Source organism: Grus americana, chromosome 15 (assembly GCF_028858705.1).
Source record: "Grus americana isolate bGruAme1 chromosome 15, bGruAme1.mat, whole genome shotgun sequence".
NCBI lineage: Eukaryota > Metazoa > Chordata > Aves > Gruiformes > Gruidae > Grus > Grus americana.
The window spans coordinates 4,340,397-4,368,007 of record NC_072866.1 but is presented as its reverse complement, the minus strand read 5'-3'; the positions used below and the strand labels follow the sequence as shown (position 1 = coordinate 4,368,007).

Here is a 27,611-nt window from a genome sequence, read left to right as displayed (position 1 = left end):
ATAGGCAGCATATAAAACTTCAGTGAATTGTGTCCCAAAGCTCTTAACTAATCTTTCTGTATTCTAAATTCTCTTCATTATTAAATTGGTTACTCAATCAATTCTTCATATCTTATTCCTTCAAACAAGTGGAACAATTTCTAATGCTGCTCCACAAAACCATTCATTTGAAGTGTTTTATTTTTAGTACAGCTATTATTAACTGCTTTGTTCGTTCAAACATCTCTAGTTTCTGCACAGGTAGAAAAATATGGATAAAAAGAAGATTGAAAACAGATATATTACTCTGGTTTTTGCACTTATGACTAAAGTTTAAACTAAACCCTGTTTGCTAACGTTAGTTTTTACATGTTGTAGATTTGCAAGCAGTGTCAAAAAAAGTAAATAGAAGGTACTGACCACAATCATTTTAACAAAGGCTGGTCCAAGAGAGCTGACATTGGGTTCAGGTCAAAGGCTACTTAAATCAATGAGAATCTTGCTGTTCTATTAAAGAACAGGCAATCAGAAACTCTGTTCCAAATATGAGTATATGCTATTTGCTGTGAAATGATGGCCTGTTTCCTCTGATGATAAAAAAGATATTCACATAAGGCTTTTCTATACAGGCATTGACAAGTATTTTAGCTTCAGAGTATGGCATTTCTGTACCAGCTCATACCACAGCCTTAACTGTGACAACTGATCAGAATATCAAATATTTGCCTATGGATTCACTAGGGATTTGTGAGATATTAAAGGTAGACTAAAAATAGTTTATAATAGTGAAATAATAAATTGTGCAATAATAATCAAGATTAGTTATATATATGATCAGCACATTCTTATTGGCTACCTAACAACTCAGATTTAAAAAAATCAACCTCTAGATTTTAGGAGTCCCATTACCTTATTAAAGGGGCATAATTCATGGATACCTTGGCATATTTATTAATGAAACCGAAGACTGGAAATTGCATTGATATTGCTGCTTTCTGCATTGGAAGATAAGAAAACACAGACTAAGTTTCTCATCTTGCAGAGTATGTAAGATTCCTAGGAACGACAAGAATATTAAAGTAATCTCAGTGCTAAATAGTACAATCCCTATTTTGGTAGGTGCTATATAAACATATAGAAGGCTACTGAAATCATATGCTTGACTTATGGATTGCAAAGACAAAACTTTTATTGACTTTAATGAGTCCACATTTTCAACTGAAGTCTCTATACTTTAGAATTTAAACCAGAGGGGGTGTTTAATAACATTTTTAAAAAATGCTTACTAAAGGAGGGAAGGAACATGATGGTAATGGTTAGGCTCACATTACTGGTGATGAACTTGTGGTTTGTTTTTTTTGGTGTTTTTTTTTTTTTTTTTTTTTTTTACTTAGGCTTCTCCACCAAGAAAAGATACCAACCAGGCACGTGATACACGAGCTGCAACAACACTAAAATCTCTCATACTTTACATAGAGTACCAAAAATAATTTGAAACATTTAGAGAGCTAGAAATATTTGTGTTTGTGCTTAATTTCCACACCTTACAGCGTCATCTACTATGGCTATTTATGAAATGAAAAACCTGCAAATGTTTAGGAGGTATGGTGACAAAAGAAACCCTTAATCTGCTCTTAATTCACTGCAGTTTTAAGGGGATTGTTGCTAGTTTTTTTGGCTTTTGCTTTTTGGATTTCAGCATAACTTTAGGAGTGCAACTGAAGTGCAACTTCATGTACAGCTCCATTGGTTTATTTTGTGGTTTTACCACACATACCTTTTTTCCCTCCCCATTTTCAATTAGTTTCTATTACTTTAGCACTTCTGTTGCTTTTGATGCAAGAAATTAGTTTCTGTGTTCATCTGATGTATAGCGAGGTCAGAATATTGTCCCAGGAAAGCCTGAGGAGCAACCAGCCAACAGTTTGGTTATTAGACATCACCACAATTTAAAATACTGAGTCAGGATTTCTGACTCAAGATGGGAGCTTCCTCTGATCCTAGACTCCGTGACACATGAATGGGATTTACACAGTTCATAGTTTCCCTTAGAACCAGGAATATGAAACTTGCTTTCCCTTTTCTTTGCATAGCAAGGTGACGGGAAAAAAATGGGAGAGCTCTGACCCTTTGGTACATATGCGTCATCTGTGCCGTTTCTGTAATGAAGTGAGCTGCTTACTTCTCCCAACATTCAAACACTGCTCCATCGTAACAGGACTCTTAGGGTAACAGACTATAATTAAGCCAAATTATTAGTTATCGTTGTTCGACTGGTAACAGCTAATCCCTTGTCCATAATTTCAATGACAGATGCTATTTGTTGCTGCTTCTCCACCTGCTTTCATTGAGAACAAACTCAGCCAATAGTTCTGACAAGGAAAACCCTGGCAGCCTTAGGAAAACCTCATGTACTCTCTCCTGTTTTTAGGCTGTCATAACTGGGCTCCAGCTGCAGTCCTGATCAGGGAGGTGTCACTATGGGATGATGATGGACTTGACTTAACTTAGAGTTAGGTCTGTGAAAGGAAAATAAAGGCTTACAAAATCCTTTCCCAGAGAATTAACACAAGGACAGTGGGATCACAGTTTACTGGCTATTAGAAAACAGTTTTAACTAATTTTAACTAAATTTCCTGAAATGTTAGCATGTTTCTCCAATTTTCTTCTCCTAGATAATGCCCAGGTGTTTTTGCAAATCTTCATCTTGATTTTGGAGATTATGCTTATGCAGATAACAAAAAGAAACAATCAGTTTCAGCATGTAGTCATTCACACTTGAACAAAGCAAGTTAGATATCAAATATTGAGTACTGGTAACAAGTGGCTCTCAATTTGTCTATTCCTTAACAATTTATATTGCTTGAATAAAATCAAATGAATTAGTTAAATAACTCAGGATACTCTTGAGCAGAAAAAGAAACTAATCAGAAAAATTATCTTCAGGCAAATGTTTGCTTAGACTCTAGTCAACATCTTTCCACTGCCCGTAAAATCTTTGAATCAAGAGAACACAGAGAAGACTTACAATCTTATAATCATAATGTATTTTTTTAAATCTGGTACAGGGTATTTCCATTTTCATAGTAAGACACATAATTATATTCTCCTTTGGACAGGCTAATCTGAAACCAACTATTGCTAGCTATTATCTGTTTATTGAAATGCAGGAAGATTCTCTTTTCAAGATACTACACTCAAATTTGTTTTACATAAAGATCTTTCACTCAGTAGTAGAGCCAACTAGTACTGTTGCTCAGTTAACATCAGCCAACATGCTTCTGCTAGCAGAAGCATAAATCAGTTCACATCAGTTGATGCAGGGACCTGATGGGGTGGGGGGAAGGGACAACACCGAGATAAATAAAACTTGCCTTACTTGCACAATAAATTAATACAAAGTTATGGCCATGACTTTATTTTTAATAACAACTTTCCTAAGGTAAGATTTTGTTTTAAAAAGGGGAATAGGGGCTAACATTTGATAATCATCACTAATATGATGAAAGGTTGTTAGTACCAATGACTTAAGGACTACTTCCCTGTAATTTTCAGTTTATGAGTTTATAAATTGCTTTGCTATTTAGTGCAGGCTCCTTAAATCCTGAAGTCTTTATGCACTGGATGATAACAAATGGATCAGTTTTATCACTTATAATAGTTCAGTAAATCATGAAACAGCCTACCTTTCAGCAAAGCCATCATATAGAACTTATCACAGCAAACCTATCAGTTGTTATTTCTGACTGTATATCTGACAAAACAAATTCATGCTCTGTCTCCTTGTCACGCTTGTTTTTTAACAAGGTGAGAACAGCCTTGTAACTGAGGGTTAGCTGTATCATTGTTTTGACTCAGTGAGGGGCACCTATACTTATGGGGCAGCTCGTGGTAAGAGGACGCCTCCTCGGAGGCTGCCGACAGTGCCACTGCTGATGGCAGCAGCACTGGTACAGCAGCCACGAGACCATGGCAAAATCTGCTCCTGTGCCACCTGAAATCTTGTCATCTTGGGAAGAGCACCAGAACTGGCCCCTCCATCAGGCTGCCCAGGACCTCCAGCATTTTCCACACAATACCAGAAAGGCCTCTACAGCAAAGTCCTGGTGAAGGCAGGTATTGCCCATCTCCAGGCATGTAAAGTGACAAACAAGTGGGCATAGGAGGTGTTACTTTAGGGAGGCACTGGGGGAGGGGGGAAATGGAAAAGTACAAAATGAAAATACATGGACATTCAGAGAGCAAATGTGGAAAAAGAAAGAAATGACATAAGAGAATTCCGATATCTCCAGAGAGAGGAAAAAAAAAAGATCATACTACAGGCACTAGTCACTCCCAGTACATTACCAGTTGGCAAGAACAGCACTGAGTTAACCCAGTTACAACAGCTGATTGTACGATTTTTAACTGGTGACTGATGATTGCTAGATTACCTGTCTCATTAAAGCTAGTTTTTCTATATGACATCATGACCAAAGGTTGCAAAAACCTATGTGCACAATTGCTAGGTTACTTTTTACACAAGTAGGTGGTGTGTTTAATAAGAAGGGAAATCATATATGCAATCCCCAGCAGATACTTTACATATTGAATTGTCCAATCAGGTACATGGCCAAAGTGATGGTCTGGCAGTGGCATAGGTCTGGGGAATAACTGACTTCACAATCTTCTGGTGTTTTGTTTGAAATTCCTATTCCTCATTCTCAAGGAAATCAGAGACTGCTCAAGGAGCTCTAATGGCACCATCACGTTGAGAAAAGGAAGCTGTGATGCTGCTCTTTAATAAATCAATGTCTCTTTGGCTGCCTTCCAGACCACAAAAACACTTTGGGCATCTTTGCCTGCCTTTCATTTTGTGTCTTGTAGGACTCTCTCCATCATCTTTATGTCTGCATATATTCTCCATAGCCCTTTCTGGGTTTTGGCTTCTACCTTGAGACTCACTGAACATTCCCCTTTAATAGTTCTCAGACCACGTCTTTCCAGAAACCCGTGACATTTACTGGAACTATTTGCGTGTTAATGACAAATCAGTAGCAAGACAATAGTTAAGGCTGCATCGGTGCTTTCTTAATGTGTGCAATGTACTACATGTACATGTATGCCCAAATGGTTCTGATTTTCAGAAGGGATATCAAATTATTTTGAGATCACTTCAGCTATATTGGGAAACTTCTGCCCATCAGTCCAAACTATGTGAGGGAACCCAGGGAACGTTAAGAGACCAAATGAGATAGAGAGTGCCTGTTGGGAGTCTGGTAGAAAGAATGTCTTCCTGTCGTCTCAGAGTATAACATATCTGTGAGTGGATCTGCTTGCAGTTATCCATGGTCTGTTCTTGTTCACATTGAAAGCTTAAAAGTACAAAGACTCATGTCTAGATTTAGTATTTCTTTAAACAGGACACAGTTGTTTTTGAAGAACAGGTATTTCTAAAAGAAAATTAAGTGCAACACACAACTACCTGTAAAGAAGTGCTTGTATTTACAGTAATACTGCATAGTTAAGTAGCTGTAAACCCATACTGCAGGTAAATGCACACAACACTGCTCCAAGGAACACACTGAGACAGACTTCTACATTGCTTCCCCCACAGTGCTAGCAGATGATAACTAGGTCACTATGACCCTTCCAACGTCCCCATAGTAGGAACAATTTTTTTTCCTGGACTTAAAAATTTTGTGACCTTTCCCAATAAGCTGCATACTCGCATTTAGAATACTTTTGCCTGTGTGTATCAAGCACTGCAAAACAGGTCAGTCCTCAGATTCTATACCCACTTGCACAGCCACCGGAAGGCCAATCAACTAGCCAATAAGCAAAGCAACCTGTGCGTACTTCAGTCCACCCCATTACCTTCTGGTACTATCAGAAATGCCTTCAGCAAAAGGAAGTTGCATTCCCTGACCACGCATTCTCACAATTACAAAGTTCACTTATCATAAATTCTCTTCTTTTGTCTGAAATCAAAATATTCAAAGTATTATCTCCTTACATTAGCTGCCCATTCTTTCAGTTATTAAATTGACTGTACATTAGAAAAGCCATGCTTACCTCAGACACTCTCCATTAGGAGGAATCCAGCCTGTACACTAAATATTTAATTTGTGCTCTGAGATGCTCTGAACCTATGTATTTTCTGTTTTCCTAAGGGGTTCATGGTTCACATCAGTTCGATACTTTTTTCCCCAGCAACAAAATGCAAAGTTAACTATTTCCAACAGCAAATACACATGCACCAACACTAAAATTAACAAAAAAAACCCAACCAAATTACACCATATTCTGAAGACAATGAAATTCTGGAAATATAATCTCACTCTCAAATCAAAATGAATTTCCAGTCTATACTACCAGGAGAATCTAGTTTTGAGTACGTGTGAAAACTCAGATTAACTTTTTTTCCTCAGGAGAGAAATTGTCCAGTAGCGTCACAAGCAGTGATTGTTCTTCACTTACAGTACCGTCTTTCATCACAGACAAATCACTAACCTGGTGGCAACATTTTGATACAGCCCGAAATGACTGAAGCACTCCCCATGACAAAAGGTTGTTAATACTTTGAGTTGGACTAAAAGAGAGCATCAGCGAGTGGCAGAGCAAACATCTGCTGCTTTTGTCTTCAAAGAAAACTATGCACATAAGAGAAAGGAGCAGCGTCTCTGTGACCATAACCTTAGGTAACAACATTACTATCGCTTGTCTCTGGAACTACACTAGTCTCAGTTGGACTCCACTCACAGAGTAAATTGCAAAATGCTGATCAAAGGCATCACAGTCTTTTACCACTTTTCACTGAGCAAGACCTTGCTAAACCACAGTATCGTTGCAAAGCGATCATGGCAAATAAACAATATTAAAGCATTTCAAAAGATACTTTGATTTTTTGACATAGGAACTTTAGTGTGCCAAAATGGAAAAAAATGCAACGACCATTCAGAAATGTGTACCCTGCTTCTATCTAGTTAACTTATCCAAAGCACATGTTACATACATGACGTTTTCCATTATGACCCGCATTTCAAACAAGGAAATTCTAAATTAGTAGACCTCATTAATGCAATTCTTTACAGGCAGAGAGACTCCCGGACTGCAGTATCAGATTGCATAAAAGACCATATGGCCACTCAGTGGTGATATTTTGCATTGTTTCCCTCTGAGCATTAAACTCAGATGCTCTCTGTACAGTGAATCTCCACTTTAGCTAAATGTTCTGAATTAAGGTCTTCCATGATTATGGATATTCAAACATGCAAGCCAGAGAGCATAAACACCTAATTAAACATATGCTAAAGTTTCCGTAGCCTAAGATATATCTTTTAAGACTATTTCTGTGTTAAAAATTCCAACACTGTTTACATTCTTTACACCAACTGGCAAAGGAATGAACGTGCCAGCACTAACCTAAGCAGGCAAAAGGCCGAGCCGTACAACTGAGTGCTCCACATAATGCACTACTGGAAGCATAGAGCAATGCATCAGTACTGCACTTTAATATCAGCAAGAGAGAGAGCAAAATAAACAATGTGGGAACATGGTGAGCATTTCAATGGAATTTAGTTTAGAAAAACATGCAGGAACGTAAATCTGCTTTTGCTATTTACTGTAATAATGTCAAAACTGTTTCAACTAAGTTTTCTACACATTATATTGTAATCATAGTACAATTAGTATGACAGTTGCATACTTAAACTTTTTTCTATTTTTAGTAACTTCAGCATTCTCCAGTGCTTTCAAAATAAAGCTTAAATGATTTTGAATCAAATGTGGAAATACTGTTTCATTAAGCATTTTGAAAAATGAGATTTTTTCCTTCAGCCTTTTCTAAATGTTAGACCAGATGATCATCTGAGGTCCCTTCCAACCTGGGCTCTTCTATGATTCTTCTTTTAGGAATGACAACATTCTAGGAAATATCTGAACAGTGTAAGGTATAGAAATTAAATTCTGTTTTCAGACCAGTTGTACTCACAGTGATTCCTGCTGATAGTTCCTAGACAGTCTTCTGGGAGAATGATTAACAACAAAGTTGTTTTCTCCTCACATCTGGCAATGTGGCTATATCCAGGTGAGATCTTTAACACCCCTGGCTATACGCACCATATGTCTTTGCTCTTCTGAATGCCAGTACTCAGAAGAGAGTTGTGTGTGACCACTCAGCTGTAATTTTTACAATGCTGTTTGCTATACATACCTTTATTTATTAACAATTTTAAAAATTTCTTTAACATTTTTGATGAGAACTTGACTAAGTACAGCACTCATGTCACTGACATAACTTTTGAAATAAGTAATTACAGAAATGTTAATAAGATTTCCAGAAACTTTTTTGCTTTTACAATTTCAACCATTAATTACTATATTTTAAATGCATCTCGGTCTTCATCACTGTGTTGTTATGGTAGGTTACTGAGGTTTTGTTTGTAATGGACTACAGAGAACTCTGTTGACTGATTTTATTAAGGTTTTCAGATGCCTCTGTTATCACTGGCCTTTGGCTTTGGTGGAAGAGCTCCTTTTCCTAGCGAGTTTCTCGTTCCCCACAATTACTCCTCATGGAGGCTGCGGAAAGCGACTTGTTTTCACTTCACCCTTCTCCCCAAAATTTCCACATGGTTCCATTTTTCTCTCCCTAGTCCTTCAGGAGTGCAGCTGCTGGAGGAGACTGCTCACTACAATCAGAAGTGCAAAGCAGTAGCTGGAAGGTAGTGAAGAACCAACTAATGCAATGAAGAATTTATCACAGGAGCATTTTAGTAGAATTTATTTATAATGATTTTTACCAGCCTTTTGAACTGACTGCTGTTCACTGATTCATGAACACTATGGCCCTTTCATGTCACCTCTGGCTTCATCTACATAAATCACTTCTGGTCTATATAGTAATTTTCCAGTATTCCTAGCTACACTTCCTGGAGACTAAAGTGGGAAATGAAAAAAACCCAGTGGCAACAGATAAGCTTGAAGTTTAAGATTTCAGAAGAAATGTGGGAGGATGTGTCTATTACATTGAGGTCAAGTGAGTTATATTTGGTGAGCTTTGTAGCTTTTGCTTCTCTATCCTAAAAGAAGCATGTATTTATTATGGAGAGAAAGTTAAAAACCATCAGAAAACTTCTGTGAACACAAATAAAAAGCCATTGTTTTTCATATCATTATATAATTGGTATCATATAAATCACAGAGACCTCTAAAAATGGTAAAAGTCTTTCTGATAGCTAAATATAACCCTAATACCATTATGTATCCATTAGGATAAGTATCTAATACCTTTTCAAAACAAGAAATCAGTGAAAAAAAATTATTATTTTTGGTCAGTTGTAGGTCTCGTAATTTTAATGTACTGAATAGACTATGGAAACGACTACTTTTTTGCAGCCATTAGATCTGAAAACTGTATCATAAGCATTGCTTAACTATTTTCAAAACAGAAGGAACTGCATGGCTTTGTCAGCACCCCACAATTGCTCTGTTCTGATGTCGGTATGGTAAAAAATTAGAAAGTTTGGATACCTAAAAGTTAGAAAAGTTTAATTATATTTTAGTCACTGATGAACATTCAAAATATTTTCCTGTCTCTCCCTGTAAAATAGATAGCCTGGATACAAGATTGTCATAACTGAAAGAAAACCCCACAATCCTATACTGGACTCCACATTTCCATCTGAGCACATGACTAAGAAGATGAGCAGCACCCAAGACCTGGACGTTTCAAGGACTCAGGTAAAATAAGTTGGTAAATGAGTTTATAGCCTTTCCTAGATTTACAGGTTGGGGTTTTGGTTTTTCTGTTGGTTTGTTGGGGTTTTTGTTTTGTTTTAATAAATAATCTATATTTAAAGGTGAAGAAAGAATAGTAAATAATTACAGTAACATCCTTTGCTGTATTTTGGATTGCTACTTTTCAGGCAAATATCAGAAAATATTTTTGATGATTTTGAAGTTAAATGGTAACTACAATTAGATTTTAGAAGTCCATTTTAGTGGAAGCAGGACTGTAGACCAGGTATAAGACATTCTTGAGTTGGGAGCCTAGCAAATGAGCCAAACTCAAAAAAATAAACTACCTTTTCAAAGGCATCATTACAGAACGTGTTGTCAGGTTTTTACTTGGGCACTGTGGCAATATCACGTGAAAAGCCCTGGAAGTTTTCATTATAAAAAAAAAATGGACATGCCAGTTACAGTATCAAGGAAAAAAGAACGGGTGTGGGTGAGTGCTAAAATGACCAGAAGTCTGGATTTTTTTCCAGCATCTGAAGCTTTTAGGTGCAAATGTATATGCCCAAAAATGTGTGCCTGGAATTATTAGTAAACAGAAGCGTTTACAATAGCTTCACGCTAAGTAGTGAACAAATGCTTAGTTATCTACACATAAATTGAGGCATACAGTTGTGATCGCCATCATTTGATCATGAATAAAACAAACCTTAAAACTCCCAGACCATTGTGTTAAGTAAAAAAAATTACACCAGAAATCAAGGATGTATCTGCACCATAAACTATTTGGGGTAAAGTCGGTATCTTACTCTCAGCTTGTAAAGTGCCTGTAATTTATGGTGCTATATAAATGATTTTTAACAATGATGAAAACAGTTGTAGACAGCAGTAGTTTAGAGAATGGGAAAGAAAGGAGAAATAAGCTGATAGCATATGAAGTAATCTATAGCATGTGGGAAAGACCAAAGGAAATTACTAAATCAAGCTAATAAAACTATTAATTATGTGCTCTCTGGAGGGCAGCTGCTATCAAGTAGGAAAGTGACCTTGAGATAAAGGCCACTTTTTTACTTTCAGCATTGTACTCAGAGAGATCTTAAGAATCCAAAGGAAGGGACAACTACTGTATGGAAGAGAAATGCAATAAATTGCCCCAATGAACCTGTGAGCACAGAGTATATCTGTATTTTTGCCCATTACCTATGGAATAACACTCTACGTGGCATTTGATTACATACTTAGAATGCATCTGTAGCACCCTTTTACATAAGGACTTAAATTTCCAATATTAGTGGAGTATGAAGAATGCCTGTGATACAAAAAACAAGTACACTGTATCTCCCTCTCCCTATCTAAGCCATAGTGTCTTTAAAGATAACAGCAGTGATCAAAGCTTCAAAATACACAACAGCAAACAGATGTGGGGGGAAAAAAGCCATTCCTAAGTCAAGGTCAGCTTCTCCCAGGAGTGAGAAACAACAAAGATGCTACAAATCGGCAAAGCATTTTTACCTTTTGCAACTTCCTGGTTTATAAAACAGATCCTCTAGATACCGTGCTGCAAATACAAAAATACTTGCTTACTATTTCTTCCATCTCTCAATCAGTTCATCCCCCAGCCTGTGCTGATGTAGGTGATTGCCCCAACCCACGTACAGGACCTTGCACTTGGCCTTGTTGAACTTCATGAGGTTCACGTGGCCCTACTGCTCAAGCTGGTCCAGGTCCCTCTGGGCAGCATCCCATCCCTCCTGCGTATCAGCAGCACCACTCGGCTGGGTGACGTCCACAAACTTCCTGAGGGTGCACTCGATCCTACTATGCCATTGATGAAGCTATTAAATGTATTGGTCCCAGCAGAGACCTGCCCCTTTCATCATGATCTTTTAGGACCTACCAACTGTTTTGGTTTTATTCTCTTTTTCCTCTTGGAAGACTGTGGCATCTAAAACACAAGATCTCTCTGAAGCACATATTCAATACGTGGAGCAAGGGAGCCACCCCACTTCAGTGACAGAGACTGCATATCAGGATGGTGATTTGCAGGGATTTCATCATCAGTTCCCTACAGCTGTTATTTCTGCTTTTAATTTAGTTTGACTTAGAATATTTTTTTTGTCCACAAGATTTTATAAACGAGCAGTAGGACAGACTTTTTTCCTCCAGGTACAACTAGCAAGTACTTTATATAATTTTATGTGTTTTGTCAATTTCACTTAAATATTAAAAAGATACTTTACAACATGAAGGTATTTAAAACTTAGCAATAATTTCTCAACATGCATATGTCTATTTACTTTCACAGAAGTATTTTCACCCCATTTAAATGAACAGGGCAAATAAAGCAGTAAAATAAATCCCAAATGTTAATAACAATGACAGATTATGGCCACCTTTTCTTTTTTTAAATAACTTTTTCCAAAGCTAGGTAGCTGTTTCTCAAGGCTGCAAAGAGGTGTGATTCTGAGCAATTCATACTTCTGCTCTTAGTACAGCAGCGTGTTGTGGGAGTTTATTTCAGTCTAAAAACCAGAAGATACAATTCCGGCTTTGATATTTAAATATACCAGTTTCCAAGCTGATGAGGCTCCCACAGTGGTTATCCTGTCCAGGACTACCCTTTGTTAGGATACATTAGGAAAGCATCGAACAGCTGTATGGAGCAGTGATGTTTGTTTGCTGATCTTACTGTCCCAACAGCTTCTGCAAACATAGTGAAAAGTGTGAAATTGTTGGCCAATACAGTTTTTTTCTAAAGAAATTGTTGCTGCAAGGCTTTGTGAAGAGGAGACAAATTAATAGAACTAAAGGTATTTTTTAAATTCTGTACTTATCTTCATTTGTGTTCCAACATGAGGAATAGCTCCCTGCTTGAGTCCAAAACTTCCAGATGATTCAAAAATAATGTCAGCTTGATAAAACATTATTTTTGTTTGTTTAGTGTAGCTTATTTTTATTTCTCTATCCTGCTTCCTGGAAATTATAGACAGTTGCTTGAGATTCTGTACTAAGTAAACCATTTCTGTTGAACACACGGAAAGACTTGGCTTTCAAGACAACTTGGGATTTTGCTGCAGAATAAAACAGAACACAATTACTGTCCAGGTTCTCTTACTGTAAAAAAAAAAAAAATAAATACAAGAACAAGTATACATTTCTTCTAAAATCCTGGCCTATCTGAAGCCAAGATTACACCCTTCATATAAACAGTATGGTGTACATACTCTGTCACACGTCAACTACAAGTCTTCAGGATCCTTAAACTATATAATATATATAAAATACCGATGTATGTGTTTGTATGTATATACATACATATGAATGTTGATGCGCGTATCTGCATTTTCATTTAGGATTAACATATTTTTCCTTGTAACTTTGCTGCTTTGAAAAAATTTGGCAGCTACTTAAAAAAGCATCATTAAATGGTTTAGTAGAGAAGTAAACCTGACCATCTTAAACAAGTAAGGTTTAGAAAGATTTTTACAGAACTAAAAAGACCATTAGTATCAATACTAGAACATGATGTCCGTGTTATAATCAATATTCCTTAGCTCTCTCTACTTTAAACAATACTGGTTCAAGGAGTCAATGTAGCCCAATAAATATATGTCTTTATAACACTACATAATTTGGACCGTTGATGTAAATTAATTTTTTTACTTACTATAATACTCCCAATGCCTGTCTTGTTCCCTTTAAAAATCCAGTTGCTCAGTCAGTTATTTGATATATGAGTAAATGAGAATAGAAATCCACCATGCAGGAGGACCAAAGCGTACGTTAAAAATCGAGCCCATCTACCTGCAACTGAAAAGCTTTTTCAGGTTTTTCACTTAACCCTAGTGAAAAAAAAAATAAAAAAAATACTATGAGCCAACACCACCACCCAGCCAAAACCACACCACCTCCAGCCAAGCTAGAAAGGCATTGTGGAAACACCCTGGGGAAAATGCAAAACCAGCCAAACAAAACCCTACAAAACCCCAAACACCAACCAACCAAAAAAAACCCAAAATTGCACTGTAAACTAGGTAAGTGTTCCTTGCCTGAGTTAGGTGTGACATTAAAGAGGACTATCATCTTTGCTAGTCAAATTGACTAAGCAACAGTAGAGGTTGAAATAATAAAATAATATAAACACTGTTAAAGCTGTGCACTTAAAGGTCTGGTTTCAAGATGATCAAAGAGAAATTATAAAGCTATGTGAAAAAAAGAACTCTCAACATATACAAAATAAGCAAGAAAATCTCTCCTTTTCTAGGATAGCATCACTGATTGCAGTGAGTGTTCTGCAAGAGAAGTTGTATGCAGTCATTGCAGAAAGTCTGTACCGAAGTTGCTGCTGCAAGTGCAAAAGCTGTTCCCAGTGTGGATCCAGTACTGTGTATTGCTAGTGGGTTTGTGGCAGCAGGAAGAGAGCACCAGGATATCAAATAATGTTGAGTACTGGTTCAAAAGCCTTTATACTATCTAAATTTATTTCCTTCTATTCCTTCAGAATTTTTCCACTTCCTGAACCTTGATTACATTTAGTGAACTGCCTCACGAACCAAATCCCTATCCTTGACTATCTGTATACAGACATGACTTTAAACATACCTCGAATAGCGGCCAAATTCCATACAGTGTGCTGCAGCTCTAGACAGAATCTGTCACGCTAAACGGACAGGTAGTTACTGAAAACATTGCTTCAGCCTCTCCAAATATTACTGTAACTCTTCAGTTTCAGCAATTATGAAGCACCATACTGAGAAAATACTTGACTGTGCAAAAATCGAAGTTGAATTCAAGAGAACGGAGCACTTGAACAACAGAACATCCTCTGCCTACTGTTCTCAGAGATGCCAAAACACCACCAGGACAGGAATGGAAGGTTTTCTGAATGGCATTCCCTCAGCAGCAGAGACGAGGAAAATATCTAAAGGCTCCTTTACTATTCCTGAAAGAATTGAAAGAAACCTGATGGGAGTGGCACCATCACTATTCAACAAAGGGAAGTGCTGTAAACATTCTTTGTTCTCTTGATCAAAGGAGCATATTATTAGCCGTTAACATTTTAAAAGGGTAACAGCATCCTCACAGTTAGAGGCTATGTCACTTTAAACATGAACCATAACAATTTTCATTACCTATTAGTTGCCTTTTTTTGCACATTTTAATTTCAAGCTAGATAAAAATTTAAATTAAGTCACATCCCTACAATTAACTCCCTGCCCAAAAGTTTGGTGGAATATTTGCAATCCTTTATTCTTCTTTAGATCTTAGTTCCAATATTTTTTTCCAGACTATACTGTGAATTACTCTCCATGGAACCATTGGGAATGTAGTTTGCAAGGTGGTGAGTGAGATTACTCTTAACTTTCATTCCATGTGAATGTGTAATACAGACTAAGAACCAAAAATACAATGCCTTCTTATTAATCTCACCTACCTGTATCTTCACCATACACCTACGTGGATGATGACACACATAGCTCCCTGCAAGAAGGACTGTGGAAATTAAAGGAGGATCATTTTAAGCCACTTGTCTGGCATGTCAAATGCAGCATAGCCTACGTGAATTCCTAAGAAAAGGATGAGTAGTAAATGCACATCAGATTGATCCAACTCTAATAGTGTATCTTAGCTTTTCCCCTTTTAATCCTTCTTCCTTTGAGGGATATATAAAAGTAAGTAGTTCCAGATTACCCTTCCAGGCAAAATATACACACATAGTTTGCAAATGCATACTAAAGAGATTTTCAGAAGGAAAAGAAAAACGGTGAAATTTTTAGTAATGGCCAGAACCAGCTGCCCAGTTTTGCAGAAAAACAATGAATTACTGTGTTGCTTTCTGGTAACAAGATAAGACATCACTGACTCACAAAACAAGCTTACATACCTTTCCTTTCCCCCATCCAGTGTGGGAAAAGGCAGGGACTGAAAGCACAGGTTCTTTGACCAACCACGACATAGTTCTGCTATGCTATCGCCATAGTAAATTATTTCAGAAAATGCTCAAAAATAACATCTACTTTGCAAATCACTTCCACTCTGATTCTCTTCCTCTTTCCAGTTGTTCTATTTTTTTTCCCCCTAAGCTCAAACTGATTAAAAAATTAGCATCTGCCACTGAATCACAATTTACCTCCTTAGTGTATCAGAGGAACATTGTACACAGAAATTATCAGTGGATTATTCTTAGATCACTGGAGAAGGCTAATAGCACAATGATGAGCTTCAAAAATTTTCTTCAAAAAGTTTCCAAAAAAACCCACCTACACAGCTAAGCACCCTACAACTAAATGAATTAATGCACTCAAAGACAGAAGGAAAGCTAAATTCTGCAGAATTATGGTTGCTTAAAAATGATGCTAGACATAAATGCATTTGCTTTTGGTTTCCCTCTACCTGGCATAACTTTAATACATTTTTGGCTGCATATTGCAGCTTATTTCATTTACCGTATAAAAGACAAATAGAACAATATCGAATGTAAACCTTCCTTTTGTCTCCTTGAAAAGTAGAGTACTATAAAGAATATAAGTTGATATTAAATACAAGATGATAGCAAGACCCTGCCCTTCCCATATTTCAGACCAGAGGAGGAACTCTGGCTGCATATAATGCATCTTGATAGTAAGTGCATGTGAAAGAAGCTGTTAATTACAGCAACAACTAGGTCACTTAAAATTTCGGATCAAGGAAGTTAATCACACCATTTACCATTAGACTCAGTGGTATTCACAGGAACATTTATAAACCCTCCTAACATCAGAGTTTAAAATTGCTCTGAGCCCACCTTAGAGAGCTCATCAAGTATTGCTGCATAAGGACCAAAAGCATTAGCTTATATAGCTAAACTCATGCATGTAAATACAGATACGGAAGTTCACTTCAAATAATTGAGTTGATAATGCAAAATAATAATTTCTTAGTTGAAAGGAAGGTTGGGGAAAACTCGGTAAGGTTTAAGTGAGTCTGTAAGTTTAAATGATGTCCTTAGGCTATGATAAAATACATAATCCCAGGTTAAAGTCAAAATAGTAAGGAAAGTTCAGTGGAAGCAGTAGATAGATTTCTGAGGCTGCCGCTACACTTTTTGATAGCTTTATGTACTACAGCTTATTTCTACCTAGGGCTGGTATCCTGATACCGCCTTAAATAACCTGTATCATTCATGTTTCAAGTCCGTTTTTCAGCCCCAAATATGAGAAAAGTGTTTTTAAGTGATTTTGAGCAAGCTGTGAGTTCTGTGTCTTTACAGGTCATTTATAATGCAGCAGGATGACAATTACATTAAGCTCCACACAGCGACTCATAGAACAGCAAGTGGCAGTAGGAAGGAGTTGGAGAAGAGGATAGGGTGTATCTGTCCAAGAAAGGATTTATAAATCAGAATTGGAGAACACAAAACAGAACGAGGACTAAACTGTATCATTGTTTTCTTTAAAGGAAACACTGACAAAGAGCAGTGTGTGGATGGAGCTGGAGAGAGCAATACTGATGAGTCGATGTCCCTTCAAACACACTAGTTTTTTAGTACAACTTGATTTAAATTAAGCCAGATTAGAAAACAAAAAGAAAATAAGTTACAGAAATAGGAAAAATATTAATATGCAAGGCAGCACATGGTAATGAAAATAATTTCCAAGAGAAAGGAGAACTTAAAAAAAATCACATTAATGCTTTGTAAGATTTTTTTTTTTAATCGGGTGCAAAAAAAAAAATAAAGCAAAGACAACTTTTGTTTTATATCCAAATGGGAAAAAAAAAAAAAAGCCCTCAACCCAACCAGCTATGCTAGAGATAAAATTCCCATAGCTTTCTGTATGAATTCTCATTTACATAATTCAGGTATAAATATTAATGTTTAGCTGGGAATTGTACCAGGTTGGCAAGGCAATTAAGTTACCAACTTGTGGTCACTGTCATTTTCAAAGCTTGAGCAGAAAAGAGTTAAAATATACATACTTGCTTAATTATTAGAATTATCATTCATTGTAAATATAATGTATAATGCCCAGAGGCTCCAATACAAATAAGAGTTTCATTACTCTAAATGCTTTATTCCAGAACAGCGATTCTCAGCTTTGCATTTAGAATTTAAAAGCCAATGAAAGAGATGAAAGTTGAATAAATGATTATAGTTAAGACTTGGGTATTTCTGTCTGTAGCCACACAATGTCTTATTATTTACTTACACTATTATGCTTTAAACAGGCCTTCCTTAAAGTGTCTTTCTTTCCGAACTTCTTTAGGACTTGTAGACTAAGGAATGACTAAGGAATCAAAAAAGGAGAGTGGCAGACACATCGTCATCTTAGACTTAGCAAGGAAGGTGGGGGATAATACGTCATTTTTTATTATATTATTAGATGATGTAGGGATAATTAGTTTTAACTCAGTTTAACACACACAAATATATGTTGGCATTTTGTTGTTTTAATCCCGTTCTCCTGTTATATTTGAATTCTTTCAGTTGGGATGAAACAATATTTTGTTGTGAAGAGACTGCCTCATGTCCAAGTATTCATGGTGGGTCCCAAACCCCAAAGGAGAATTTCGCAGGCCTGAAAAATCTCTCTCAGCCAATTAAACATTTATTTAACAGCACTGCTCAGTTGGGGAGTGACAGAATGGGCAAGGTAAACCCTGAGAGTGCTGAAGGCGCAGAACCTGGCAGTGGGAGGGCTGTTCGCAGCATGGCCAAGGAGGGTCCACAGTGCCAGCAATGAACTATAACCAAAACATCTCCACACAGTACAGTGAAATGTCACTGTGACCTTTTGTCACAGCAGATGAGCTGTTGTCATCTAGAATCGATTCTGGGCACTGGTAGAGGTTCGGGCGTGTGAAGACCAGGCAGGGGAGAGGAACAGCTCTGCCATGCTCGGCCCTATAATTGCCGCTCCCACCGTATCTGTCTGTGTGAGACCACTTGGTGCATTACTTCTTGTGCTACGGCCACGAGCTCTATCTCTTGGGGCAGTCTGCTGCTTTCATTGCATCCCAGCCTCAGGAACAGTGTTTACACTGATAACTGTATTGCATGTAACAGGAACATCACAGGAGTAGTGGAAGGAGATGAACCTAATCTTAGTGGGTTAGAGATGTGGGTTTTTCCTTAGTTGTCAGGAGAAGTCATAGAGGCATCATAAGCACCGAGCTCATTGTTAGATGTAATTGTGTAATATTGGAATAGAAAGATATATGAAAGTTTTATTGCATCACATTTTATCCACTAAGAAAAATCACACGTATTTACTTGAAGAAAGAGCTGGGGGCCTCCTCCCATTATATATCAAAACAATGTTTTTCTTCATTCAAAGAAGAAAACTTAATAAAAACAATAAAACCAAATGAAAAACTTTCTTTGTTCTCATGGTACTGCTACCTCTTGAAAAGATTGTCCTTCAGGTACTATAGCAATATTTTAACTTTGACAGCTGCTCTGTTGAGACATTACTACTGATAAAACAAAGCTTTGTCACTCCAGCTTCAGTACAATAGCAATGCAGTCACATATCAGCAAGAAAAGAATCAAGGACAATGTGTGATGCATCATTCTTGCATAACTTGTTTATCAAAAATCCTATTGCAAATGTGGTGAAGACCAGCAGAAGCATCTAGATATGTTGATGAAGTTAATCTAATGAATGGATGATGTTTATGAACACTGCACAACTTATTTTAAGACCAGAATATATTATTTATACTTGCAAGTCATGCAGGCACCGCTGAAGCTTAGTAAACTACAAAGGAAAAAAACCTGTTTCTATTTCCAATAATATTTTTGTTTGCAAAAAAACTTGAAGTACGCTTCCTTGAGGCCTGCCTCTCCACTTGCATACAGGATTTCAAGAAAATACCCATTACGTGGCATCCACAGAGGTCTATTAAGCAACACGTGGGTGACCCCAAAGCTTTGGTTTTTATTAATGAAAATTCTTATGCCTTTCTAAAGAAATACTAGAATAAATCAGTTGAACAAGGAAATACTTGTGATGAAAAAGCATCTGCAGAGATCTGTAGCACATGTAGTGTTCAAAGGGAGCAGGGACTGAAACCTGTTTAAAACACTGTTATTTTGATATAGGAAAAGAGGAAAACAAAGGTCAGCAACCCTAGTTCAGGAACTCTTTTTTACACATTGTACACAACCAACGTACACACTAAAATATTTGGACCTTCTCTGCCGGTTCCCTCACCTTCTTAGCACTGATTTCTTTCTGAAAGTACACTTACTATTAAAAAAATCTAAAGGATAGTGTCTTCTGGTTTGAAACAATCTGGTAGCGGAGAAAGTCTAAGAAACATCATGACCCTTACCGCTACTAAATCTTTGCATGGGAAGAGCACACTGAGTGTCAAGGGAGCTCCTGTAAAGAGGTATTTGTATTTCCTGCCAAGTCTCACTAGATTAGGGAAGAAAAACCTGTATCTACTGCAAATGGTTGATACTGAGACATATACACAATATTTACCAACAAGCAACAAATGAGCTAAATATGTTGCTCTTAAATAAAGTAATCCATCTGTCAATAGCACAAACTAGATTCTGCTTATGGTTTAAAGAAACAGAACATTTTGCATATCATTACACTCACCCTTAGTTGTTCTCTTTCACAACTCATCTGTTGCTTTGAACTCTACAAGAGGAAAAAAGAAAAAACAAAAAAACAACAACTTTGAAAGCAGAGCATTCTTGCCACAGCAAAGCGCTAGGTCTACATGTCCTACAAGTATCGGTATCACAGCCATAAGTCTAAACACAATTTTGTATTGTGGATCTCAATAGAATCATTACTGCAAAAAAGTATTATTTTTTCACTTATTTTAAATTTACAAAGGTAAAAAGGAAATTAACACCATAACCCACCACAAGTCTGAAGTACAAAAGCATTTTTGAGATTTTAAAGCTCTCTTTGGCAGTTCAGTTCAGGAAGAAGCTTTCCCCTTTTTCTGTTTTATCACAAGCCTGTGTTATATTTTTGAATATCCCACTACTAAGATGCCATGATATATTCACAGCGCATCTTAGAAATAAAGATAGAGAAGCCTCAAGAAGTGATAAAACTTATTCCTATGACAACTTCCAGTTCTTGTCTGGTATAAAAATAACTCAAAGACTTGATTCCAATGCATATTTTTTTTCAATACTGCTGTCTTTATGTTCTGCCAGGTTTATGAGAAACAGTCTTTGAGTGTGAGAGCTGGCCGCTGAGCAAGACCTCACTACCAAGTAACAGCAGATGTCAGTCACCAGTGAACGGCAGCACAATTTGTGAAGTCCCCACTCCGCCAGAAAGGAGCTCCTCCGGAACGAGCTCACAAAACTGAACAGCAGCACCAAAACACCCAGTTCCTACTTCACTTTCTAGCTCTCTGGTTTCTAACTTGGTCCTGCCACCAGGACCTCTTGAACAAAACTTTGCTCAGGAAGGCACTTGTATATTGATTTGTCCAGCCTGGGTGAGAGGGTTTTTTGTTTGTTTGGGTTTTGATTTGTTTTTAAAATAAAGTAGTTTTAGAATACTGTTAGATCCATTAGTATTATTAGCATTGAAAGTATAATCGCTGCCATTTCTGTAACAAATGTACATGGCAAACACAATTCACAAAACATGAAAAAAATCTGATGCAGCGTTTTCTAAGGATATTTTCAGAGGTTCAGATAGTAGGTTTTCACTACTTTGCACTTAGAAAAAGTTAACAAATGAGTATGTGTTTGTATGAGATATTTTCACTGTGTTGTGATGATGAAAAGGGGAATTTCTCAGGCAAAGGTAGGTACCTACAGAAGAATGAAACTGCCAGGCTGTTTTTCAACACAGAAAAATGCGTCCTAATAAATAACTTACAAGCTAAACCTTCTATATGTATAGCAGAAGTTTTAGAACAAAGTCCCTGTACAAAAATACAAATCTAACAGCAACAAATGCTCTTCTGATATGTTTCTTGAAGTTCTGTAGCAGGGAACAAAAGGTAAAGGAATTCACATTGTTTATAAAACACAAGTTTGAAGTGAGTTGGGGTTTTTTTTGTTTGGGTGGTGGTGGGTTTGTTTTGGGGTTTTTTTTTTTTTACTATTAGGTTTTTTCTGTGTAAGCCTCCACACCAGAGATTTTAACAAAAACTATCAGTTGAAATGTGAACAGTTGTACTTTTAGACAATGGTCCCACACACATTAAACTACACAAATTTAAAATCATAACCATTTGAAGTTACCCACTCTTTGTTTGTAGGATATATTCCATAAACATAACGTAACAATGTATCTCCTGAGCAGTCATAACACAAGACAGGTATCACTATGGCATTTTGTAGATAAACAAGTGCACAAAGAAATGAAGAAAGTCATTTGCCAAATTAACAGCACATGAGCTCCACTTAGCAAATTGAACAACATCCAGAATTATTTGTCTTTATAATATTTCACGGGTCAGCTGCTTTGGCTAAGGCTGCCTGTCTTACATTCTGTAATTTGTGTTCTAGATGTACCAGCTGTTTTTCTAGAAGAAATGTTCAGCTTCTACCATTAATTCCAGCATTTCTCAGGATACTCTTCAGGCATTATAAAAAGAAAAACTGAACAAACACCACAGTGATTAATTGAAAAAAACAAAGGGAAAAAAGGAGAACATAATATGACATGCAGTGCGTTACAGAATGATGGAATATTATGATGGCTTTTTATTTAATTCAGCATCATTTTCTCAAACTTTCTTTTGCATCTCTTGTCAAATTTGCCTGTTTTCTCCAGATGCCTAGAGAGCGTAACTTCTGCAACAGGGGTATTCTTCATACCTTGCCAACAGAACATAGAAGAACTGTAATCTTTGTAGGTGTTAAGTACTACTAATACTTCAGTAGTAGTTGTAGTAATAATTTTAAAAGCTTCAGAAGAAACCAAAAATGTAGTCATGTAGAGAAGATGTTCAGTATGGAAACCAACAGGAGATAAAGGTTATTCAAAATGCTGCCGTAAATCGCATTGTTACTCAAGAAACAAAACACATCAGATTTACATTTGCTTTACAGCCATGGGATGTGTAATTAGATAAGCCATTTCATCTCTAATGCCTTTATCCTCTGATTTTCTTACCTTCGTACTGCACACCCGTACATGGCTCACAAGTTTAGTCTGATAAAATACATAAACGAGGAGAGATTTCTAATTCTTCCAATGTTGTCAGCCACATGTTGATGGTGGACCTGGACATGCTGATTGCATGTGTTGGTGAACTGTGAAGATACTTGGTTTATTCCACAGCAGCTGCAAACTATTCTATGGTATTAGTTTAGGCTCTTTTGAGATGGCTGTGAAGAGTCTTTTGGAAAGACTTTATGAAATTTATTTCCAGTTAGATACAGTGGACAATATATACAGATTGTACCTTTAATATCACCCTTCAAAAGAAGGTGTTGTCCTCTTCCCCATGGAATGAAACTTTTGGCTCTGACCTCACGTTAGCGTTCAGATGGAAAGGTGACAAAGGTGGTTAAAGATACGGGAACACATCTAGAGAGGAACAAGTAGGAAGACCAGAATACTTCACAGCATGGAAAAGAGATGGCTGGGAGTAGGTGTTTATGAAATCTTAAAAAAGCTAGAATGATCGATGCTTCTCTCTTCCAAAAAAACCTAGATGGCAATGAATGAAAATAATAGGTAGCCAGTTCAAACCAAACTCAGTAAAAAGATGATTCTTCATACAATGTGTAGAGTAGGTGCTGTGGGAAAAAAAAAAAAAACCACAAAACCACCACCAAAATTAAACAAACAAAAACCTTACAGAAGATTATTAAATGCCCAGACCCCACCTTTGCCACACAAAGTCCCTGGAAGCTGGAAGGAAATTCTGGAGGCACACGCTTTTTTCTCCTGTTCCACAGGCATGAAAACGATGGTATCTTGGACTTACAGACCTCCGGTCTGGCTCAGAACAGCTGGTTTCATGTATGCTAATAACCTAAACCTGCAATAGCGCTAGGTGTTTGGAAACCAAAGGTGGTGGTGGTGATTTTGAAATGGAAGAAAGGCAAAATTTGGAAAAAAAAACCCCAAACAAAGAAAGTATCAAATACTTGTAGAGTGGAGCAAGGGTTATAATTACTATTTCAGCAGAGAATTCTGTGTTTTAATTAGTCCTCTATAAGCATCTATATCTGCTACTGTCATTTTAAACAAAATTGACAAATATCTAGCATCACAGAGAGCAGAACAGGAAGTGTTATTTATGACTGAAAAGTATTTATCAACAGTGGGAGAGTACAACAGAGAGGCAAAGAGTGCATAGAACAAAGATGTACGAGTCAGGAGAGGGCGACTGTGTCTTAGCATCCACCTGCTACAACACACCTGCCAGTAAAACAAATAAAACAACATTTAATTTAAACCAAACAGCTTTCATATGAATGTGAGCATTGTATTAAAAAAATAATTTTTTAAAATTAAGTTGTATTTTGTCACACCACATCCATGGTGTTCTGTTTACTAAAAACATGGAGGAAGACAATAGGCGCGACACCAAAGGCTGCAATTTCCTTTGTTCAAAGTTCAGCAAATGGTGGATTCCAAACTGTACGTTTTAGCTGGAATAACAAAATCCATTTCAGCGATAGCTTCCCTCACAGAGTGAACTTCCATGTAGATAGCTCCATCACCCTTCATACCATAAGCTTTCCAGAACAAAAGCAGCAAGGCTCAGTGATAATGTATTGTTAGGATGAGTTTAAAAAGAAAAAATTAAACAAACCAAACTTTCCTTAACGAAAAAAATACTTTTCATGGTTTAAACAATGGTGCCATCTATCCGTCTGTCTCTCTATCTGTTTATCAGTTCAAATTTATTAAAATACATCTGGGAAAGGCTCATTTGGGCACAAGTGGCTTTCTGTGCAGCTAACCAGTGCCAAATTTGCGCTCTCATTTTGTCTTTTTTGCTATCTGTGCCAGTTTAAGAGAAACATCCTGGCAGCACTGAGCACTTAAGGGAAAACATAAATAATGCATTTACAATATGTAAACCTGTACAGATAAACGAGAAAACTGAAAGCCATAACATATTTAATTAATGATCAAGAGACCTTAGAAGCAAACCTTGTGCATATCCTGCAATTTTAAATACAGCGTCTCTCAATCCTAAATTTACTGTGTTATGTCTCTGGATTGAACTATATGCAATGAACTATTTATTCCTTTTAGTTCAAGACTGCATGAAGAACCTGGTCAATATGTTGAGTGTCATTATGTCAAGCTTTCACATACTAGAGTTTAGTGGAAGAATGCCTAAAATATTGATTTTCTTTAAAGGATTTCATCAAGAAAAAAAAATTAAAGAACTTGAACAATAGCTCAAGCCTACAGGTCTTTTTATAAGACAACAGTCTCATGCTGTCAGGCTTCATCATTTCAAACAAAAAAAAGACCCTTTGGAAATACTGTGCAACCTGCTGGTGTCATTCTCTGGTGAGTTCATGAACACAAATAGAGCAGGAAAATGTGCTTTGTTTTCTTTAAGTAATGGCAGCAGGTGGGAGACTTAAGATCTTTTAAAGGTATTTATCAGTCATCCACTCTTCATAAGGACATGCAAATCCAGCTGTTACAGAACTAGCTAAGACTATACCTTTTTCAGTACAGCATTGCACATGCATGGGAATGTTTCTCCAATACAGATCTGGACGTTTTCAGGCCACCTCAAAATCCATTACACAAGATGCAAACATATAGATACATATAAATAGGTACACATCACCGCCTGTCCAATCCAAAACTTAGAATTACTACAATTACTATGAAACCGCATAACAGTTTAATCAGAGGTTGCCACCACTTATGTACTGAGAAGACTACCAGCATTTTAGTACTTACACTACCATTTAAAATATGCAGTAGAAAGCAAGGCCTAGGAAGAAATTGAAACAAATAGAAAATAGGACCCCATCTATGGATGCAACGGATGGATTGAGAGAGCAACAGTATTACTCAAGTCACGAAGGAACACCAGCAGTCCACCTGGGGAGGGTTTTTTGCTGCCCAGTTTTTTAACTGTCATTTTAAAGAAAGGGTTTAAGTGATGGGGCAAAGAGAACAATGACGGAGTTATTTACAGAAAGACTCTGCTTAAAATGTAAAAGAAAAACCATTTTTGTTAGAGTACAATATTCCCAAGTATTTGTTCTGCATTTACAAATTCAAAATACTTTAGGATAGAGAAGGTAATTTGAAATGGAGCACCGTCCCAGCAGTTGAAAGATAGCAAGTGAACAGCTGGTGTCTTAGATTCTAGGTATTTTACCATAAACAAACGTTTGTGGTAAATGGACTTAGCCTATGTCCTGAAAAAAGTGTATATAAAGCCATCCTGCTTCCAGTGAGCGCTCACATCAGAATTACAGATCCATGACTTTCTGTGCAGTGTAAGACCCCTACTCTAACAGTAGTTCCAGGAAAGGCCCTCCAACATTTTGTCTTTTTTCTTCCACCTCCGAAAGAACAATGCAAATATGATTACCTGGATTGTAACAATACACCCATTTTCATTAGGAAAGGATAGTTTAGAGTCAGTCCTTACACATGAACTGGGGAGCATGGGAGTCAGATACCAAAAACTTGGCACTGATCAGTCACAGAGCTTTTAGCAGAATGTAACTTCACAATTAGTAAGTGCTTACTTCTCTGATTAAGGTCTCATGTTTCTCCTAATTCATACACAGATTAAATAGCTGAAATAAAACCACAGATTACTCCCCCACAGCTGCACTAGATCTATTTCACTAGATACTATGAGACAGACCACATCACTTCATACTATTTCCAAACTCCATCTATCAGTGTTTTCTCTCATTAGCTACTCATCTGACTGTAAAAGGCGTCTTTCTCTCAAAAATTAAATGCTTAGGTTTTTCCTTGCCATGTTGCACAAAAATATGTGCTGCCCAAGGAGATACACCACACGCTGCTGTCTGGTGTACTTCCATCCTTTTATTACATATTAGATTTCATTAACTCATTGCCCTACAGAATTTAGAAGAAATGATGCTTCAAGTTATTTAATATGTGGAGAGAGTATGGGCTTGTACATAAATGTATAAATAACGTTGTGTATTAATGTAAAAGGGCTTCTCAGTACTTCATGTGAAAACCCAACACACAAATGAAGAAACAACGTCCATCCCAAGAGCTCACAGTGCCACAAAGCAGAGCCCAAGGTGCTCAGACACAGAAAGCTCATTAAAAAGATCAGCAACTGCATAAACGTATAGGATGATCTGAACTGGAAGTGGGGTTTTCAGAGCCTGTGGTAGTGACTTACAGCATCATCAAGAGGCTTTCAAACATAAAATCAAGACAATTTGTTCCTCAAGGAGTAACTGGGACCATCCTCTTCTTCTATGAGCTGCTTACATTTTTTCCTACATAGGACTCCTGAAAGCCCCCAAATTTTGAAGAGAGTCTAACGAGAGGATACAGTGCTGAAAAGCTATAGACATTTTGTGTACCTTGTGTTACTAAGACAAAGGGGTACAGAGTAGATATGTCTCTGCATATGCAAATTTTTCCAGAACAGAGAGCTTTTGGTTTCTTTTGGCTAGGTATGTGCGTTTGCATGCACAGAATTTTAATTTCATGGGGTTTTATTGCAACCATCGGTTATTGTGCTGTAGCAGTAGCTAGAGGGACTGATTTATTCTCAAATGCCCTTGGCTTGGTATTGTATATCGACTAGCGCTGCTGTCATAAATATATTTGGGTGAAGAACTGTCTACAATTCCATGTGTAATACTAAGCAGAGTTAAGGTTTCAAGTGTCACATACAAGTGGTTTATTTCTGCTGGAAGAAACAGCAATTATTATGGCCCATTGAGCTCAGATTAAGCGTTTCCATCAAAAAAAAAAAAGAATAAGAGCCTAGTGCTA

The 27,611-nt window shown here is 37.0% G+C and overlaps 1 protein-coding gene across 29 annotated transcripts in view; it reads right to left on the bottom strand.

Moving 5' to 3' along the window:
• Nucleotides 1-27,611, bottom strand: part of RBFOX1 (RNA binding fox-1 homolog 1) — a 907,584-nt gene that overhangs the window by 374,999 nt on the left and 504,974 nt on the right. For 10 of the 29 annotated variants that reach the window (XM_054843158.1, XM_054843113.1, XM_054843140.1 and 7 more), the window contains one exon: nt 20,292-20,333. The exons of the other annotated variants lie outside the window; for them this stretch is intronic. In XM_054843158.1, the coding sequence (XP_054699133.1) occupies nt 20,292-20,318 (27 nt within the window). In that variant the 5' untranslated portion in view covers nt 20,319-20,333. The remainder of the gene's footprint in view (nt 1-20,291; nt 20,334-27,611) is intronic. 29 annotated transcript variants of the gene reach the window in all.